This window comes from Vanacampus margaritifer, chromosome 3, assembly GCF_051991255.1.
Source record: "Vanacampus margaritifer isolate UIUO_Vmar chromosome 3, RoL_Vmar_1.0, whole genome shotgun sequence".
Taxonomy (NCBI): Eukaryota; Metazoa; Chordata; class Actinopteri; order Syngnathiformes; family Syngnathidae; genus Vanacampus; species Vanacampus margaritifer.
The window spans coordinates 1,762,005-1,783,190 of record NC_135434.1 but is presented as its reverse complement, the minus strand read 5'-3'; the positions used below and the strand labels follow the sequence as shown (position 1 = coordinate 1,783,190).

General features: G+C 45.9%; 1 protein-coding gene across 3 annotated transcripts; it reads left to right on the top strand.

The window, feature by feature from the left end:
- Positions 1-757: 757 nt before the first annotated feature.
- On the top strand, positions 758-20,956 carry rusc2 (RUN and SH3 domain containing 2). 3 transcript variants are annotated; one of them, XR_013293426.1, is made up of 14 exons: positions 758-897; positions 5,325-6,849; positions 7,847-8,375; positions 11,661-12,248; positions 13,405-13,584; positions 14,412-14,588; positions 14,674-14,750; positions 15,864-16,038; positions 16,109-16,214; positions 16,295-16,341; positions 18,030-18,897; positions 18,995-19,159; positions 19,330-19,650; positions 20,804-20,956. XR_013293426.1 is itself a non-coding variant. In XM_077561117.1 (13 exons), the coding sequence occupies exons 2-13, from the start codon at positions 5,479-5,481 to the stop codon at positions 19,598-19,600; spliced, it is 4,554 nt and encodes a 1,517-aa protein (XP_077417243.1). In that variant the 5' UTR covers positions 758-897; positions 5,325-5,478; the 3' UTR covers positions 19,601-20,956. The 3 variants fall into 3 exon arrangements, 2 of the variants coding, with proteins under 2 accessions (XP_077417243.1, XP_077417244.1); XM_077561117.1 differs by having other exon boundaries at positions 19,330-20,956; XM_077561118.1 differs by lacking the exon at positions 13,405-13,584 and having other exon boundaries at positions 19,330-20,956.
- The last annotated feature ends 230 nt before the right edge of the window (positions 20,957-21,186 follow it).

Genomic DNA, 21,186 nt, shown 5'->3' with positions numbered 1-21,186 from the left:
TCCGCACACCCGTGATATAAGACGTGTGGGGTTTATTATTGTTATTATTACAGTATTTACTTGTGGCCATGTAGACTTGCCTCATATGATAATAATAATACGTTGGATAATAATAATAATTATACCAGTGGTCACCAATGTAGATGCCAGCAGGCAACAGGTAGTCCCCAAACGGAAGGGTTACATGAGTAGCACAAGGGGCTGTTCTAAAATTAGCTCGGGCAGAGATTTATATAAAAAAAAAAAACACACACAAAAAAAAACTCATAAGTGTTGCATAGTGATATTTACCTGAGAAACAACCTGATCAGTGTCGTCACATAAATAAATGTCATTAATTATAAATGTATAATAAAGTATGTTTACATTCCTTTTTTTCATTAAAAACAAAAGACTCAAGCAATTATGCCATTGACTGCAAGTATATGATCATCATATAACGCTCCCTCATCAGTGAGCCAGCGCGTGTTTAACACTCCTGTTGTTTACATTGTATTTTACATTTACTGTCATATATCGCCATCTAGTGGCAAAAATCTGAGAATGGCGTCATATCATTGACAACATGGGCGGACACATCACAATGGAACATTCTAGCCGTAATTTTTTTAAAAAATTGAATCTTGTATATTTTAAGTAACGTCTTTTACTTGAAGTTATTATTAATAACGATAATAAAAGGCCATATGGCAATTTGTTAGGGCAACAAGTGGACGTCATGGTGCGGATTAGATCAACCGGTCCAGTCCCCGCGCATGCGCAGTGTGTTTTGTCCGCCAAATCTACAAGAAGCATCTTCGTCGTCTTCTTCCCGCGGGCACACGCACACGCACGCGCGTGAAAACCCAGGACACGGACAGCGACCCTTCCGTTTCACGGACGAGCACCGGGGACAAGGTGAGTGGGGTTTTTTTTTTTTTCATTTATCCTTGCTGTTGTCGTTGTCGGGGTGGAAAGGTAGAAGCAAAGCGGGCGTTCGGGGTGGTTCGGCCCAGAAGGCTTGTCGGCTTCGTACCGAACCGACGACGCCTCTCTCAGCCTCCTCCGTAAACGTCCTTTTGTCCACATTCTTCCATGCTTTCCTCTCGTTTTATCGGACATTTGTCGTGGAAGACGTCGCGTTCGGTTTCTGTTTCTCTGCAGAATTCGGTTCTGTGCTGGCGTACATTTTGTTGTTCCGTTTTTATCGCATTGACACAAAAGAACGTTTGTGCCAGTATCGCCAGTAACGTGATTTGTTACATGTTTTTACGCCTTGTCAATAGATGATTCGACATAAACACACTGTTATCGGTTTATATTTGATTACAGGTTTCGATTAATGACGCACTAGAGGCCCAAAACTCTATTCGATCACATATTGATCCCGGGATGACAGAAACAAACAGCCGTCAAGTTACACGGAAGCAATAAATACCATTTCCTCTATCATCCTTGAAAATAAAAGTCTAATTCAGTTTCTGACGCATTTCCAATATTTTAATAACTATTAGTGACATTAACTATACTATGTGTATTTTACTTTTTTTTATATACATGTAATTAACTACAATTGACTCAGCTTTAAAAACTTTGATTGTTGGGGGTTATTTCGTTTTCTTTTATTTTGAAGTCAGGCCGGACGCGTAGTTACCCACATGTGTGTAAGTGAATCTTGCGGGCGTTTCTTGTGGGACATAAATAGAGGTGTGTGATGTGATGTAGATGTAGGTTAATACCTGCTGATGTGTGTACCTGGACACTTGAGCTGCAGCATTATGTCACTTCCTCGTTATGCAAACTCACCAATGACTACTACAACTAGTTGAACAATGCGACTAGTGAATCTGGGAAATGAGTTGCTTATTTGACCACTGCAACTATTTGAAGTGTGACACTGACCAACGTCACTAGTTGACAATAGTGACCTTGCCCAATCCTAAGAGTGTGAGTAGTTGATGAGAGAGGCTGATCAGTGCAATTAGTTGATGAGCATGACTAGCTGAGTAGAGTGATTGGTTCACCTAGTTGATGAGAGAGTGACCAGTGTGTGCGGTGTGATGAGTGATCATTGTAACTAGTTGATGAGTGTCCAGTCCAACTAATAACTGAGCATGACATGAGAGTGACTAGTCTGACTAAGTGTTATAAGTCAAAAAAAGGGGGGGGGGGGGGGGTGAGACCAGTTCCATTAATTTGTGGCTTGTGGTAGAGCAACCCGAGTGGCTATTCAACGCGTGTCTAGTTGATGTGAAGGTGGCCAGTACGACTTGATGTGTGTGATTAGTTGATGGAGACAGACCAGTGTGAATAGTTTACAAAAGTGACTAGTTAATGAGAGTGACCAGTCCAACTAATTGACTAGTGTGACTAGTTGACAAGAATGACTACCGTGACTAATTGATGAGAATATGATCAGCGTGACTAATCGATAACTGCTGATGGTTGACGGAGTTGCCAGGGCAACTAGTGTAAATAGTTGACAACAGTCCGATGCATGTATTGCAAATAGTTGTGACGTGTATTACTAGTTGTTGTTGGCATGTGTGACTAGTCCCTTTAGGGTGACTAGTTGACTTGCCTGTTAAGCTTGTATTTGTGACTAGTTGTCAACAAGTGTGACCAGTGGAGTAGTGCGACTAGTTCTCGCCGGGTAAAATCAGTTGACATGTGCAGTTCCTAACTGATCACTAGATGATGACAGTTATATGTGTGACTAGTTGACGTGTCATCTGTGCATCATTTCGAGTGACTATCTTTTAAAGATGCTTTTAGTGCCTGCTTGCCTTTTGAAAAATTTCTCCTCACGTTACGTAACTGTCAGTCTGCACTGACCGGATGCGCATACTTTTTTACTTTGTGTGCGTGTCACTATCAGGGTGTGTGTTGATGTCACACACCAAGGCCTGTTGTATGTCTATGAATAGCTTCCTTCAGCTGCAGCATGTTGCCCTGACAACCCCGTTGTCCACTAGTCATAGTCATGTTAACCCAAGATGCTAGCCCATGGCAGCTAGTAACGACGGCGGTCAACCCTTATGTAACCCTTGCTAAGCTAATCTACTTTAGACGCACAATCAGGTTTTGGAACCAAGCCCAAGTCATTTGGGAAATATCCATCCCGGTCATGCGCAAATCGCTGGTTGCGTGTTGTGTGTTGCTAGTTGATGCTAAATACGGCTAGTTGATGAGTGTGATCCTGTGGTGGGTTGGCAAGAGAGATTGGTTGATAAATAGAGTTGACAACAAAATTTGAAATAAATAAGAAAGACAAATTGGTGTGGTCGACTGGTTGTCAAGAGAGACGAGTTAACAAGAAAGAAATGTTGGTATGTGCAACTGGTTGATTAGAAAGATTAGTTGACGAGAGATACTAGTTGACGAGACTAATGAACAAGAACACAATGATTGACAATTTGACATGATAAGAAAGATTTGTTGATGAGTGTGACTGGTTGATGAGAGACTAGTTGACGGAGCAAACTGGTTGACAAGACAGAATAGTTGACAATAGGGACGAGTCGATTTGTGCAACTGGTAGTCAGGAGAGACTAGTTTGGATGACTGGGTGGCAAAAAAGATTTGTTGACAAGTGCAAGCGGTTGATGGGAGGGACTAATTGACAAGGACAACTAGCTGACAAGAGAGACTAGTTGATGAATACAACTAGTTGACGAGATAGACTAGCTAACGTGACAGAAGTTGACATACTGAATAAAACTCGCTGACAGTTGTGCGTGTGTAATTGACATGGGATTAGCTCATGAGTCTGACGAGTTGACACGTATGACTAGTTGTCATGTACAACTACTTAATATTTTCAGCTTGTTGGGGCATCTACTAGTTGGCGTGTATGACTAATTCATGTGTGCGATTTGTTGAGTGTCACTAGCTGTCCCTTGACTTATTTGTGTCTAGTTTACGGGTGGCAGTTAATTGCTTGTTGAGTGTTGCTAGTCAATACGTCGACACAGGGATTGCCAACATTAGCTCAGTATGTATTTTGACATTTAGCATCTGCCTTCTAGCATCTGTTAGCTCTGCATTGGTGCACACCAACTGGGAGTGCTATTCATGGAATCCCTGTGTGGGGCGGGTGGGGTTGACTTGGCCCCCGTCCCACTCTGCTCCTTTTCCTGGAAGTACATCCGCAGTGATGTAAGAGGGACTGTCCTCTAGCAAAGACGAGCCACGTTCTAATCAGACAGACCTAATTGTCAGTAAAGAAGGATCTTATCTGCTTTTTGCTGAGGTTTAATTTATGCATTCGGCTGTTTTGACATTTGCGGCTGCCTGGTTGACTCGCATGAATAATTTAGTCGTGAACTAATAGACATGTTTACCCGTCCAATGATGAGTAATAGTTGAGAAGTTTGACTAGTTGACCTGTACAACTAGTTGATGTGTGTGAGTAGTTGACACTTTTGACTAGTTGTCAAGTGCAACAATTTGACCCATGTGACCTGCGCGATTGTGCTGCGTGAGTAGCTAGTTTACACGGTGAATAGGTAACAAGCGAATTGAGAACTAGAACTAACAAAGAAAACTGGTTGACCTCACCCAATTCATGTGTGGCGACTACTAAATGAATGACTAGATGGCATACAGTATGTGACTAGTTGATGACTACTAGTAGTTGATCTGTGCAACTAGTTGATTTGTGAGACTAGTTATGCCTAACTAGTTAACATTTGAGCCTTGTTGGTAAGGGTTGGGACTAGTTGTCGTGTAAACCAGTTATTGTATGACAAATTTCTGTGTTGCTAGTTGACGTGTCTAAATTGTTGAGTTTGATTCGTTGACCAGTGACACTAGTTCACACATCCAAATGTATGAGAACCTCCGACTTGCTGACGCTTACGACTAGGTGATACAATCCTTCCACTAACTTGTAGTTCCACTAGACGTGCGATTAGTTGATGCCAATGACGCCGTATGTTATTTAGTTCAACTGGTAAGACCAGTATAATAAAAAAAAAACCTACAGACAATTTTTCAATCCTCAAGACTGACCTAATTCGATTCCGTCTTAATCCACTGAAGGTTATTGGCAAAGTTTAAGACTTTTAATCTTTATTTAAAGCATGAATTTGAATCCCTCCATATGGGATTGTCCCTCCACTCAGCACTAAGCAGATACCACAGAAGGATTATTCTTATTATCACAGAGGATTATTAAACGTGTGAGTGCTAATCTGGATTGTTCAGATCGTTTATTATTTGACACGTTTGACTAATTGACTGTCACGACTCGTTGACACGTGAAACTTGTTGAATCTTCGACTAGTGGTGACGAAAATACATTTGAATCTAAAAATAGTAACACATCGTCTTTGTGTCTGCAGATGTCTCATTCTGACTGTGACGTTGTGTACCACTCTGGCCCCGCCCTCGACTGTCCCGGCGCCACCCCTGTGTTGAATCCAGCCTGCCGCCGTTGAACCTGAGCGTCAACGCACCGCACGCTCACCTTAGTCCCAACCGGGCTCCTTCTCAGCCATGGACGGCCCCCCGAAGCTGTCTGGCGAGACCCTCATCGTGCACCACATCCCCCTGGTGCACTGCCAGGTGTCGGGGCGGGGGCAGGGGGTCTGCGGTGTCGAGGCCGGCGCTCTGAAGAGTAATCCGTTTAGTCCCCCGGAGAACTTGGGCTTGAGTCGCACCACCTCCCTTCCCGAGCGGGACGTCCTCCAGAGGGAGGCGCTGCTCTATAGCAGCCTGATCCGGACCGCCGCCCACGCCGGGGGACCAGAGAGGAAGGGCGGCGGCAGCACGGCAAGTGACGACTCCTCGTTCACCTCCAGCATCTCCGACGAGCAACTGGTCGTGGCTCATACGTTACCCCGAGTCAAGTCCAGGAGCCGCCACCCGCTACGTCGGAACCCCTTCCTGATCAAGGCTGACGATGAGGAGTATGAGGACGACGAGGACGAGGACAACCTGAGCGGCTACCACGAGGACTCCTCCTTCCACCTCCACAGCCACGCCGACCCCGTCACACCGGCTTTCCACCTGCACGATCTGGGCATGACCCGAGACTTGGACCCACCAAAGCTGGGGCGGCGGCACGGCAGCAGCGGCTCCAACATGTCGGTGGACTGCGGTGAGCACGAGTGGGAGGACGACGAAGACGGGGATCATCCAATGCCGTGCGGCCGCAGCAGCAAGACGGGATTCTACTCCTCCGGGTCGTCGACCCAACACTGCTCCTGCTGCACCCTGGCCCAGAACGTCTCCCGGGACTTCCCGCAGGACTTCCCGGACACCTTCCCCGACGGCAGCGACTCGTCGTGCAACAGCTCGGATGGCGTGCTGGTCAACTTCAGCACCATCTACAACAAGATGAACAACGGCGTCCCTGAGAAGCCAGGCAACCTGAACAGCCCCGCCAAGTGCCCCCCTTCGGTTGACCAGCGTCACCCAACGGGGGGTGCGTTCTATTTGGACCTGCTCACATCGCCGGTGGAGCCTCCGCTGGCCTTCCCGTTCGGCCGAGAGCCTGCGCTCTCCGGATTCTCCACCTGCTCCTGCTCGGCGGAGCACCAGGCCGCCTTGGAGCTGGACGCCAACTGCAACTCCTACTGTCCGCCGCCCTGTGGGCCCCCAGGTGGGCCCCCAGGTGGGCCGGTGTCCTGCCTGCAGAGTCAGGCGCGCCTGGTGGTGGCCACCCAGAACTACTACAAGCTGGTCACCTGCGATCTGTCGTCCCAGTCTTCGCCCAGCCCCGCCGGATCGTCGGTCCACAGCGGTTCCGAGGAGCACAGCAGGGGTAGCCCCGCCAGCCCCACGCAGCCCAGCGAGTACTTCCTGTTCCGGCAGAGGGCCAACCAGGAAGTGGAAGATGAGGGGCAGGATGAGGAGTCAATGAGGGTGAGTGATTTGACAGTTTAACAAGTTCTTGTTGGATTTTGCATTTCATTAATTTATTTAAATTTTAACTTTGATTCAGACTTTTCAATTTTGATTTCAATTTTTAAAATGAATTTTTTAGACTAAAGCAATTTTTAATTAAAGTTTTAATTCAGGTTTAAATTTTTTGTCTTTATTTTTTATTAAGATTTTAAAACGATTTTTGTGGAGTCTTTGGTTAGATTTTTTTTTTTAAGAGTATTTTATGAAACAAATTTTTATTAGGTCGTTTATATCTTTAATTTAATGACCAAGTTTGATGCTGATTTGATTGTATTTTGTTTGACAGTTTTAATTGAGATTTTGTATTATATTTTTTTAAACGGGAATTTGGATATTGACTCAATTTGTCCATATTTTTTTAATGAATAGTTTTTGTACTTTTTTTTTTTTTAAAGGTATTTTTTAATTTTATAGCTCAATAGATTACCAAACAATGAAAATAACGTCATGGTGTCTGGTTTGTCCGAACCTGCAGTTTCGTAGTTTTAGTATGTTAAGCTAATATTAGCTCACCAGGCTATTTTCTTTTTGTGTTTTTTTAATTTGTTGTTTTACATCTATTTGACGAGCAATAAAACACTATACTACTTTATTACCCCGTCTGTTTTTAAAAGTCTGCTCGTTGTACAAAATGGGCACATAAAATGAGTGGTAGCAAGCCAAGAAAAAGGAATTAACTTCTTCTTTTTCTTCGTGTGCTGTCACATGATGTTTGCCTGTGGATTGTTTTCGACTGATGCATGTGTTTATTTTTACACAATTGGGCAACATCTGCTAAATGTTGGAGTGTGACTCAAAATCGTGCCAAATGAATCATGAAATGAGTCCCGTTTGCCTTCGACGTTCACAATGTGCACGTTTCGACTCTCGTTGCCGCGGCGAAGGCGGACCGTGTGAAGCATCCTGATTGGTGGGCACAAAATGGTCCTGAATGCCGTTGACGTTCTTCTTCCAGCGACACGTGGTGACTAAAGATGGTGATGAAGATGATGAAGACGAGGAGCCGGTGGGCGAGCCCGACGCCGCTCCCGACGCCACTCCCGACGCCGCTCCCGACGCCGCTCCCGACGCCGCTCCCGACGCCGCTCCCGTCCTCCTCCAAGGTCAAGTGTACGTCAACGTGTCGCCCCCGCTGGCCGCCCCGGGGCCCGCCTGCGGCCGGCCGCGGTCCCGCAGCTACGACCGCCACCTGGACAAGTCGCCGGGGCCCCGCTTGGGTTCCCTGGAGCGCATGTTGAGCTGCCCCGTGCGCCTGAGCGAGGGGGGCGGGGCCCTGGCCGTGCAGCCGGCGCCAGCCCCGCCCCGGGTCACGTCCTTCGCCGAGATCGCCCGCAGCAAGCGGCGGCACGGCGGCTCGCCGTCCCTCAAGGCGGATCCCTTCTCCTCCACGGAGTTCTCGCCCGGCCGAGAGGGCGATGCCGCGGCGACGGCGCCCCCCGCAGGTTGTTGCGGCCAAGACGTCACAAGGGAAACCGACGCTGAAGGTTTGTCTTCTGTGCTGCCTTCCTTTCTTCCCTTTTTCTTATCTCCCTTCCAACCTTTATTCTTCCCTTACTTCGCGACTTTGTTCTTTGCTTTCTTTCTTTCCATCTGCTTTTTTTCTTCCTTCCTTCATGTCTTCCTTCCAGGGTCAGGGTTCCTTCCTTCATTCATTCATTCGTTATTCCTTCCCACCCTCTTTTTTCCTTCCCTGCTCCCTGCCATCCTACCTTCCCTTTTAATCCTTCCTTTCTTCTTCCCACATGTCTTCCTTCCTGCTTTTTCCTCCTCCATGGTTTCATACTCTGACTTTTTTCTTCCTTCATTCCTTCCCCATCTTCTTCCCTCTCATTCTTCTGTCCTTCCTTCTTGACTTTTTCCTTTCTTCCTTCTCTTCTTCCCTTTTCTTTCTTCATGTGTTCCTTCTTTCACCTCTTTTGCCTTCCTTTTTTATTCCCTCGGGAGTATCTACATTTCTTTTTTTGTCCTTCTTTCCCTTACTTCCTGACTCTAGAAATCCATCAGGTTGCGAGTAAAAAAAATAATAATAAAGGACTAACTTTTCCTTCTTACTCCCGTCTTGCCTGCCTTCATTTGTTGCGTCTTGTATTTCTGACCTTCTTCCCTATTTGCTTCCTTTGTCCCTCCTGCCTTCCCTCCATCATCACGTCCTTTCTTTCCTTCCTTCTTTCATTCAGACTGTTCTTTCTTCATCCTTCATTCCTTCCCTTTCTTTCTTTGTTCATTGCTTCTCTCCTTCCTTCTTGACTCTTTTCCTTCACGCATTCCTTTCGTCCTCTTTCACACAAAGCTCCTGCAAAGTGTGTAGTGTTTCTTTAAAAGTTGACATCGCCCTCTGGTGGCCAGGCATGCATCTGACTTGTTGCTGTTTTGTGTTGTTGACTTTTTATTCCACGAAACAGAGCTGCAAGAGTAGACAACGTTTTGCACTTTCATACGGCAACCCTGCGTCCCACAATCACGTAATCAGTCAAGGTCTGCATGAATACGCGGGAGATTGAAGGAATTAGGTCAGCGTGTGGAAGCGGCTCTACTTCTTCTTCTTCTTCTTCTTTGCTTCCATCAATGGCGTGGAATGTTAATGAGAGCTCCTCACATGTTTTATTCATCAGGTTTCCCTTCAGTCAGCTGGGCTTTGCTTTTAAAAGCCTGCGGTGGTGCTAATTATGCTAATGGTGCTAGCGTGAAGCCACAAAAAGAAAAAGATGCCTGACAAAAGGAAGTGATGAGTACAAGATGAAGCTGGAGATGGAGAGGGAATGTTTGTAAATGTTTGCACACTGACTGTAACGCTGCGTTTCCGCCACGGCACAATAGCGCCTCCTGTGGCCGACACGCATCATTGAACGCGCGGGTTCTTCACTGTCCTTCTTTCCGACTTTTTTTTTCATTTTTTTAAAATCTTAACACCCTTCCTCTCTGCTGTCTTCCATACATCCTTTCTACCTTACCTCATTTCTGTCTTCCTTCCTTCCTGGCTCTTTTCCTTTTCTTACTCCCTTCTTTTTTTCTTTATTTCCTCGAGCCTTCCTTCTTTTCTTCCTGACTTGCTGCCTTCTTCCATTTCTAATTTTTCACCATGTTCTCAGCATCCTTCCCTTCCGATCTTTACTCCTTTCTCCCTCTTTCTTGTGTTCTTCCTCACGTCCTTCTCTTTCCCTGCCTTCTTTCTTTCTTCTTTTCTGCCTTTCCAATCTTTGTTCCTTCTTTCCATACATCCTTGCTCCCACCACTTTCTCTCCTTCCTACCTTTCTTCTCTCCCTCCTTTTTTTTTTTACCCTTCCTACCTTCTTAACTTTTGTGCCTTCTTTCTTTCCTTCATTTCATCTTCTTTGCCTGTTGAGGTTAGTCCTTCTTTCCTTCATATCTCAATTTTTTCCTTCTTTCCTACTTAGTATTCTTTCTTCTTCCATACCTCCTTTTTTGTTCCTCAATTGCTGCCTTCTTTCCTTTCCTACCATCTTTTGTTCTTACCTCCCTCCGGCCTTCATTTCTTCCTTCCTTTGTCCCTTACCTCCTTCCTTCTATTCATCCCCTCCCGTCTCCCTCTTTTTACCCTTCCTTTTTTCCTAACTTCTTTCCTTCTTTCCTCCTTTCTGTCCACATTCCTGCCTTCGGTTTGCACCTCCTGTTTTTTCCCCTGACTTTCTTCCTTCCATCTTTTACTGACTTCCTTCCTTTCCTCCTCCCTCTGCTCTTACCGTCTCTCTTTCCCCCCCTCCTTTCCTCCTCTCCCTCTTCCGCCCTTCCCACTGCAACTCAATGCCGCCCCCCGGAGGCTGCCGACATCATTGCAGCCATCTCAAGCGATAGCAGCCGGTCGTCCTTTAGACTGACAAACAGCTTGCGCAATGCTGTGAGGCGTCTCACAAACACACACGCACACACGTCGGTGTGTGTGTGTGTGTGTGTGTGTGTGTGTTTGTGTGTGTGTAAGCCTGGCTGTGTATTGAGAGCAGAAGAAATTCTTCTGATGTTGGACGCCAGGTTTGTGTGCCTTTGCGTGTGTGTTTTGAAGTGTGAGCAGTCATGTGGCTAAACGAAGCTAAAATGAGAGCGCGCTTGTGTCAACATTGCTTTAATGCTACTGATTTCAAATGACAACCGTTTGAGTTTGTATTGACAAATGCCCGCCTTCTTCGCTCCACGCGAAAACTGATTTGCTGAGTCGACACGTTTTTCTTTTTTTTAAGACAAGAAAACATTTGTTTACACTCCGATCGCTTCTTCTGTGCTTGCCTTCTTCGCACAGCCGCTTGCTCCACTTGCAAATGTAAATTGGCTAGCTGGGATTTTATTTCCTTTGTGTTTCTTGTTTAAAAAAAATATATGGATTACCTCGAAACTTTCTTTTTTGCCGCTTGCCTGCCTCACACACACCCACTTGCCCAACTCGCAAAAGTAGATTGGCTTAGTAGATTTAATTTAATTTAATTTAATCGACCTTCTTGGTCGAATCTTTCTTCTTCAGCGCTGCCCTCGAGAGGGGGATTGTTTTCTAAACACAACACGGTTGAACGTTCTTGCTTGGACTCGTCACCGCTTGCCTGCCTCATGCACACCTACTTGCTCCACTCGTGAAGCTCATAGTTTTCCTTTTGATGATCTTGCAATCTTATGGCTTTACACCAAACTGTCATCCTTGGACTTCACACCGCTTGGCTGCCTCGCACACACCCACTTGCTTCACTTGAAAACACCCGTTGATGTTATTTGGTTTAAATCAAGTCTGCAGTCCAACCACTCATTTCTGCTCTCCTTAATCCAGGCGGCCCGTCCAGCTGCTCTGACGTCCGTCCAGCCGTGGTCCGCTACAGCAAAGACCAGCGTCCCACCACCCTCCCCATCCAGCCCTTCACCTTCCACCACCAGCTGGCCTCCAAGCCCCCCCAGCCCAAACCTCTGCCCCCCCTGCTGACTGGCTACGTGTCTGGCATGCAGGCCCGCTCCAGCTCCGGCTCCGTCGGAACCGACGAGGACGAGAGCGAGGCCGCCGCAAACGAGCACCACCGGGGCGTCCTAAGCGGAGCCGGCGCTCCCCCCGGGTCGGTCCGGCCGTCGCCGCTCGGGAGTTACTCCCCAGTGCACCTTCAGGGGGGGGCCGCCAGCTCCGGGACCTGCTCCACGTGCACCCCGAGCCCCCTGCCGCCGCCTCACAACAACTCCCGCTGCCCGCTAAGCACAGCGCACGCGGGGGCGCTGCTGCCCCGCACCCCTCCCCCCGCCAAGCTGGGTGTGAAGAGGGGGGTGGTCCCCCCCACCCTGCCACCCGTGCACAGGGACACTCTCAGTCCGCTGGGGTGCGTCAAAACCGGGAGCCTCGTGGAGGGAAGCAAAGCTGTCAGGATGCAGAATGGTAACTTCTTAAAGCTTTCACATCACTTGACTTCATTTTATTACCTCCACCAAGGAGAGTTTTTGTCACGTCTTCTTGCCAAGACTGTGACATAAACATCTTTGCATCAACCCATTGCGAAAAGTCCAATTCAACATATTTATTAGGGGTCTCAAAATGAATCGCGCTAAAGTTGCTTTAACGCCACAAATTTTTTGAACGCGCGATTAATGACCGGCCCTTACTTGGAAAGTCTGTACTTTGGGAATTCACGTCACAACGCCGCAGACACGTCCACGTCAAATTTGAGCAGTAATAATAATGCACAAATTTGTGGCGACGGGGGTCGACTTGAATTTTACAATTTGAAAAATGTGCACAATTTCACAAGTGACTCCATGTTAAAGATGAGATTATTATGAAAAGAAAAATGCACTGAGCTGTCAACAACGTTTTACAAACGCAGTTATGCCATCTAGTGGCGGAAAAATGACCAACACAAATCAATATTACACATTTTAACTCAATGTTGTGAATTATTATCAATGACTAAAAGATGCAGCAATATTTCTATTAATTTTGTTTAATTAATAATGCCGTGACCGTTTTACTGCTTGACTGCACGGCTCCGCCTCCACGCAGCACACGCCGCAGCTTCTTTGGGGAAGGGCGGAGTTTTTCTGACCTCATTTGAAGTCACGTCTTGGTTTGTCAACTGTGGCTTTAAGATGGCGCACCATGAATGAGCCTGACACGGATGCTGCAGTTCCGCTTTGGGCCAGAGGTGGCAGTCGCGAGTAAAAAAGTGACAAACTGCGCAAAGATCCTTTAAAAATAAAAAAAAAAAAACACTTTTATGTTAACAAGACTATGAAAACTTAAAATGTATATTTTATTGTACATTTGGAGCAGATATAAAATTTGAGATTAATCGTGAGTTAACTATTGAAGTCATGCGATTAATTACGAGGAAAAAAATTATAATAATTGAAGCCGACATCCAAACCTCGAAAATGGAACTTTTCCTCTTAACTTCCTTTGGACTTGAAACTTTCCCCTTGTTTTGGTCTTCTTCTGGCGTTCGTCTCTCCTTGTGAAGATCTGATCCTAATTCTTACTTTTCTTTTTCTTCTTCTTGCCCCTGTCACCTTTTCCTCCTCGAACCCCCCCCCCACAGCGCACCACCTTTCCCCGCAGGCCTTGAAGTGGCGGGAATACCGACGGCAGAACCCTCTAGGCGGGGAGAGACTGTCTGTGGCGAGCCCCTCCTCTTCTTCGGATTCTTGGCGTCCTCCCCGACGCAACGTCTTTGATTTCCCTTCGGCTCCCCACAACCGGCCCACGGGACGCCATCATGGTGCGGGGAGGGTCATGTGACCATCTACTTCCTGTTTAGGGCGTGCAATTGTGTGTCTGTTGCGGGGTTATTGTAGTTTTGCAATTTCCGTTACACAGTTCGTTTTTATTTCGTTTTGTTGTTAAATTTAGTTTTGTTATTTAAAAAATGCTTAATTTTAGTTGAGTTTTTTAGCATGTATTACTTTAATAAACACCCTGGTAAAATGAAAAAAGTAACATTTCTTACCTGGCCTTGCATTTTGGTTGAGTTAAATGGAAAAGCAGGCAAAATTGGCGTCTGGGAGGCGGAGCGACGTCATCTGAAGGTGCTTTTCTATTGGCTGGTGGCAGATGACATCACTTCTGTGTGACACACTTTCAAATGTATGGAGGACCAAAATTGCCCAAATTAAAAATAAATGAATACAAATTAAAAATAAAAACAGTATAAAAAATATAGTTAAAAAATTAAATACAAAATTGTAATTTTTTTGTATTTAAATCTTGATTAAAAAAATGATATCCGTTTTTATTTTCACTTTTATTAATTAATTGATTTAGTCATTTCGAATTTTGTCTGTTGAGGTCCTCCATACAAACGTCCTTATTCGGGTTAAATGAATATACTTCAAATCACATTTAAAATCATCCCCAAAGGCTCGTGTATTAAATGAAATTACCAAAGACTAAAACGAAGGACATTTTCGCTTTAATTATAGTTTGAAACTGCATTTTTCGTTTTTATTTCGTTAACGAAATGTTTTTTGGGGATTTGAGTTTGTTGGTTGTTTTCGTGTAACTAAAATAACCTTGGTCTGTTGTTGTTGTCGTTTTGCGTGCGTTCAGCCAATCAAACGCAGCAGAGCTACGGCGACTTCCTGCCGGATTACTTCTCTCTGACCGAGAGGCCGCCGGAGGAGTTTTGTCTTTCCCCGGACGCCTCCACGGCGCCGGCGTCGTCCTTCTCCTCTTCCTCCGCCGCCTCGCAGTCGCACGTCTGCGTTGACATGACGCACAAGAGAGGTGAGATCGAACGCCGCAGGATTCTCCGCGTTGCGCTTTCTCTTCCGTTTGATCCGATCGAGTTGCCGCGTTCTCCTTTGGGCAGGTTTGGTGAAGGCCGTCAACACGGCCGTCGATCTGATCGTGGCTCACTTTGGCACAAGTCGGGACCCCGACGTCAAAGTAAGTCCAACGCTGACGCTTGGGCTGCTCCGTTATCAAGAAAATACGATTATATCGGTAATAATTGAAATCACGATTAGGATGATCATTCATTTTTGTGTACAAAACAAGAAAATGTTAAAAAGTAAAAAATGTCAAGACAAATAAAATTCTTGGAAACACTTTAATTATGCAAGTTCCTTTTGGATGAAACTAAATACATAAAATGTGTTATTTTAAAATAAAATACAATAAAAACTCAACTCAAAACTAGTATTAACTCATTTGCTCGCAAAAACATATAAATATGTTTTAAGTGTCCCAAAGACGTATTTATATGTTTTATGTTTTTTTTTATGCTAGAGCATACAGAAGGCTTTGATGCAGCCTCTCAACTGTAAAGAACGGTTGAAAAAATGGTTGTTATTACAAAAACGGCCAGCAGGTGGCAGCAGAGCAAAATGTTGAAAAAAAACTAAATCACAATTCTAAATAGATTTGTGAATAATGATGAAACTTAGCTATATTCTAATGCTAATTGCTGCAAAACGGAAACAGATACAAATATAGATTTTTTTTCCTGATGAAAGAAGAGACTCTAATATTTGTTTTCCATGTTTTTATAGCAATAGAACAGAATATTCTGTGGACCTTGCAAAATCAGTCAGCCTGGAGCGAAGGTGATTGCTTCAGTAAAAATGGCTGCCAGTCAATAGTTTTTTTGTTTGTTTTTTTTTACAATTATGCTGATAGTGTAATATTTTTAGAATCAATTATCGATTATTCACTCAAATCGACTAATCAGATTCATTTAAATTTTGCATTAAAGTGTATTACAAAAGCATTTTTTTCCACGATTACTCTTTATTAACCAGTGATCGGTCGTTGTTTTCCAAAGTAAAAACAGAAATCAGTCAACAATTACTGTTGATATGCTGAAATCAGAGGATTCGGACCATTTTCAATGAAAAAATGGCTCCAAACAATTACTCGATTATTAAAATAGTTGTCGATTAATTTGACAATCGATTACTTTCCGATTAATCAATTTACTTTGACAGCTCTAATTGTAATTGTGGAGTGTAGTCATTGAAATTGACTTTTTTTTCCCCTCTTCTTTTTTTTTTTCTCCAGGCGAAACTCGGCAACAGCTGGGTGAGTCCCAACGTGGGTCACCTGATCCTCAAGTACTTATGCCCGGCGCTGCGCGAGGTTCTGCAGGACGGCCTGAAGGCCTACGTGCTGGACCTGATCATCGGCCAGCGCCGCTGCCAGCCCTGGAGCCTGGCGGAGGCCTCCACGCAGCTGGGTAAGGACGAGCGGCCGCCGGGCAGTCGTTGAGGGAGAACCCGCAAGCATGTTGGCCTTTTTGTTGCCAGGTCCGTCCACGCGCGTCCTGCACAACCTGCTGACGAAGGTCAGCCAGTTCTCGGAGCTGACGAGCCACAGCATGAGACTCAACGCCTTCATTTTGGGCCTCCTCAAGTAAGTTGTCACTCTCCTCTTGTTTACCGACCGACGCGCATTTTCAGCTTCTTGCGCAACTTTTTATTTTTTTTTTTCAGCCTCAAGTCTTTGGAGTTCTGGTTCAGTCACCTCCTGACACACGAAGGTGAGCTTGCATGTTTGTATACTTGAGAAGAGACCAAAGGCAGAAAGTGGAAGTACCGGATATTTCCGACCATGAAGCACGCCGGGTCATAAAGCGCACGACTGAACCTTGACATTCACTGCCAGCCATTTTACAACATTTTCACATTTTCGATACCCACACAATATCGTGTTCAATAATCATCAAAATCGACCAACTCTCTCACTCTTATAATCAAGAGTGGAAAAAAGTAGTGACTCTAATTTCCTCAATCGATTCCATTTTGATTCACAAGAGTTCAGTTTGAGTCGATTGCGGGGTTTTCAGATTCAATTCACTTCAATCCGATATCTATCGATTAACTCTTTGACTGCCAAAAACGTTAAATAACGTTTAGTAAAATCCTAGGGAGGAGTGCCAAAGACGTTAAAAGACGTTTGTTTCAAAACAGAGGTGAAACTAACCGTTTTCTATTGTTGATTACTCAAAAACGGAATAAGGTAGAAACAAACATTTTTTTCTGATGAAAGATGAGAGTCCAATCTTTCATTTGGTAGTATGTGTGTTTCCATAGTCCAAACACATAATTTTCTGTGGACCTTGAAAGATCATTCAAAATGCTTAAATCGGCTGGCACTGGCGACATCCCGTTTCTGAAAACGTCTGGCAGTCAAAGAGTTAATTTCGGCACATCGATTCTTATTAAATGTCAAGGACATGATAAAAACTCCATAAATACTAAGTAACTTTAGTAATACTAAAGCAAATTTTGCAGAGGCGGTAAATGGTCAAATGTTGTTAACTCATTGACTGGCAGCCATTTTCAATGAAGCAACCCCCTTCGCTCCCGACTATTTTACTGGATTTTGACTGGTTTTGCAAACCACAGAATATCGTGTTCTATTGCTATAAAAACATGGAAGCTACCAAAAGAAAGATTAAGAGTCTTCTTTCATTAGGAAAAAATATATATTTCTGTCTGTTTCCGGTTTGCAGCAATTAGCATTAGAATATAGCTAAGTTTCATCATTATTCACATGGCTTTTTTCAACATGGCTCTGGCTGATCTCTTATACTCTGCTGTCACCTGCTGGCCGTTTTTGTAATAACTACCATTGCTTCAACCATTTTGTGCAGTTCAGAGGCTGCATCAAAGCCTTCTGTATGCTCTAGCATAAAAACACAAAAAATGTATAAATACGTCTTTGGGACACTTAATACATTTAAAATAGAACGGGAAAAAAAATTAGATTCATGGTTTTATGAATCAATGCTTGAAAAAGAAAATTGATTCAATATCGATTATTAAAATTTTTTAAACCCAGCCCTAGAAAAAAGGTAGGTTGCACAAATTGCACATATCGTATTTTATCCTAAATGAGACTGAGGACAGAAAAAGAAAAAAAAAAGACCATTGAAGCAAAGTGGAGAATGAGGAGTACAACTGAGAAATCCGTATCCATCTGAACATAACACACAAACAAACAGCAACAGTGAATGATGGTCTCCTGTTTTGACATATTTTGTCCAAGAGGAGATTTAGGGCTGTAAGAAAAGGGGCTGCTGCAACCAAATGGAGACTGCTGATTAGTAACTGAGCAAACGTGTCGACATGCCTCAGCTGCAGTGTGGCGGCACCGCATGAACAGTGATCCGCAGTCTCCTCTTAGCTGCAGTGGCCCCACATTGCTGTATGGCTGTCATTCCAGACATCATCGCCGCCCACTACAACGCGTGGGGCCTGGTCCCGCTGGCCCAGGGTGCGTGTCAGCAGCTGTTCAGCGAGCTCCTTCTACTGCTGCAGCCCCTCTCGCTCCTCCCCTTCCACCTGGACCTCCTGTTCGAACCCCGGCTCCTGGCGACGGGGCGCGAGCAGCAGAGGCGGCGCAAGGAGCTGCTGTGCTCGGTGGGACAATCCACCACCCGCTCCACCCTGCAGCTGATGAGGGGCTGGGGGGCCGCCGTCGGGGACATGGTAACTGGGAAGGAGAGGTCGGGGCCGAGGCGGGACGGGACCTGCTCCAAGACCGAGGTCCCCAAGACCAGAAGGGCGAGTGTGCCAGTGGGGGGCGGTAATGGGTCCGAGGACGGAGGGACAGCTGACCAGAGGATGAAGGGAGTGGGGCGAGAAAGTGAAGAAAAGGATGCAGGTAAGGAGCCCGTAACGACGGACGACGGGCGCAACCGTCAAGACCGCCAGGCCGGGTGGTGGTACCAGCTCATGCAGTCCTCCCAAGTCTACATCGACCAGTCCGCCGAGGGTTCCAAGTTCGTCAAGACGGACAAGCGCAAGACGTCGGTCGAGCGCCGCCCCCGCCGGCCGTTGCCCGCCAGGGAGGGCGTGGTGGAGGGCGCCGAGTCCGGATCTCGGGGGCGGCCCTCGTGGATGGGAAGCCCGCCAGAGTCGGTCCTCAACCAAGAGGCCACGCCGGCCACGCCGGCCGGCAGTCCGACAACAGAAACCCGGCGGGAGAGCGCCGCCCAGGGGCTGCGTTGGGGACGGCTCTTCGGATCCGCTGTTGGCTCTCCGACCAAGACGGACGGGACGGAACCGAGGGCCAAAGCCCACAAGAGCAGGTACCTTCAAAATAAATCCAAATATGGCGGCTAAGCTAATGGCTAGTTAAGCCTTGGCAGAGGTTTCATATGAACAAAAGTTTGTTGTACTTTTCAGGCCGCCGTCAGGCTGGCTCGGCCTGGACTCGTCCGTTTTGGGCCTGATGGCTCAGACCATCGGCGCCGGGGGCGGGAAGACGGCGGAGCCTGTGGCCGCCAACCCCCCGACTGGGGCACTTTCACCCGACGAGACCCGACCCAGCGAGACGAAACTCTCGACATGGTATGAAGATCATCCCGGCCCATACAGAAATCGCTCTATCCCTTCCCGTCCCGTCGTTTTCGAATCCTCCTCCACTTTGTCGCCATGCAGCCCGAAAACCCCCGGCCAACGGTCGGTACATTTTACACAGTGACCCGGGACAAAGTGCCGTTGTTCTTTTCCCCCCTCAGCGAAGTGCGAGCGCTGTGCCATCACATCGCCACGGAGGCGGGACAGCTCAGCTTCAGCAAGGGCGACGTCCTGCGGGTGCTGAGCAAGGCCCATCCCGATTGGCTGCTCTGTTCCATGGGCGCCGCCCGGGGCCTGGTGCCCATCGTCTACGTCTCGCTCTGCGGCGTGGAGGAGAGCCAGGACGGCGGCGGGCAAGGCCGAGGTGCTGGCGGCTCAAATGCAAGTTCCGGTGACGGTTGCGACGGTTGCGGCGCTTCCGGCCAGTCTTGATCTCAAAAGGCCCTCCGCAGGAAACAGGAAGTGATCGCCGCCATTGACACGTGAGCATGCAAACATCCAAATAACCAAAAACCCAAAGACACTCGCACACCAACTGGACCTGTCGTCATGCCGCCAATATTATTATTATTATTATTGTGAATATTAATACACTGTCAGTCACTTCCATGTGTATGTCTGTGATGTCACAGACTAAGGCTGCTGTACTCTATTTCTCCACTAGAGGACACAGCAGGGATGGGCGTCCAATCGATTGTGCGCTTGTCGATTAATCGTGTCTTAAATCACCGCAGTCAAACGGATATGAATTGTTCAAGGAATCGGAGTAGAAAGCGCATTCCATACTTCCTGTAACGTCACCGGAGTTAGCCCACGTAGCTTAGCATGCTTCGCTAAAACCATCGCTGTGCCAGCTACCTGCGGCGGGGTGGGGCGCTAGTTGCTAGCATCCGGAGGTGGCAGATCCAGGAAGTAAAAACCCTAACACAGTTTGGCTGTAGCCGCAGGTGCTAGCCAGCTAGCTCCATAGCTAGCTCCCATGGTGCTCATTTACCCGCTAGCTAGCATCAATGGCTAAAGCCAAACTGTGGCAGGGTTTTTACTTTCTGGACCTGAATTTGCCACCTCTGCTAGCCTCAGATATTTACCTGGCGATTCCACAGTTTGTTTGTTTTTTTAACTCAATTTAGTATCCAAGCTAATTAAGGTTAGCTACGGCGGAATCACTCAAGTTAAAATGCCACCAAGTCGTGCATTTTTTTTTTTTTTTAGAAAGTTCATATTTTGTTAGCAACATTAGCTAACCTGTTTGTTTGTTTTTACCATTAATATGACGGAGTTAGCTTCTTTTCACACGTTTGACCATTAAGAGCATAAGAGAAATGACATTAACAACTTTTACTTCTGTAAAATACTAGCACGCTACCACGGGGCATTGTGCAGTCGACGGTTATTATTTTATTATTTCTATTGTATCGACGGTGGTGTTTCTGCCGTATTTTCCCGTCTCTGGTCGCCCGGTTGTCAAAGAAACGGCTCAAACGAATTTTTAGCAGGAAAAAAAAAAGAAGGGAATTTTGCACTGTTTGGACACTTTATTGACAAAGTTAGCCTGTTTGCTTGCTTTTCTTGTACAGTTAAAACTATTTAATAATGCCAACGGTATTCAAGTGTAAATATGTCGTTATTATCCAGGAAGCATTAGAAGGCGACATTCGTCGGTGATTGGTCGCTCTTTCTTGGCCCCGCCGCCCCCACCTGTAAAAACCTTCACCATCTTCTTCTTGTGTGTACGTATGATGCTAACCGGCTAATGTGGCTAACTAAAGTGCTCTTGTGACTACACGACCATGTGACTCCTGTGTGGGTTTTTGTCGGGGGAGGGGTTCTTGGATTTGTGGTGGAGAAATGCACATTTTTGAAAGCACAAAGATTGTAAAAAAAAGATTTAATATATAAATATATTTTAATCTCATGGCAATGCCGTAAAAAAAAATTCTGTTCTTTCAATTCTTGTTTAAAAATCTGATATTTCAGTAACAATAGTGTTAATATATAACAAAAAAATAAATAAATCT

Coding starts and splice junctions, on each gene's coding strand:
- rusc2 (XM_077561117.1), top strand. CDS start 5,479: ATGGACGGCCCCCCGAAGCTGTCTGGCGAGACCCTCATCGTGCACCAC. Junction 8,376..11,660: donor AAGGGAAACCGACGCTGAAG/GTTTGTCTTCTG, acceptor TCCTTAATCCAG/GCGGCCCGTCCAGCTGCTCT. Junction 14,589..14,673: donor TGACATGACGCACAAGAGAG/GTGAGATCGAAC, acceptor TCCTTTGGGCAG/GTTTGGTGAAGGCCGTCAAC.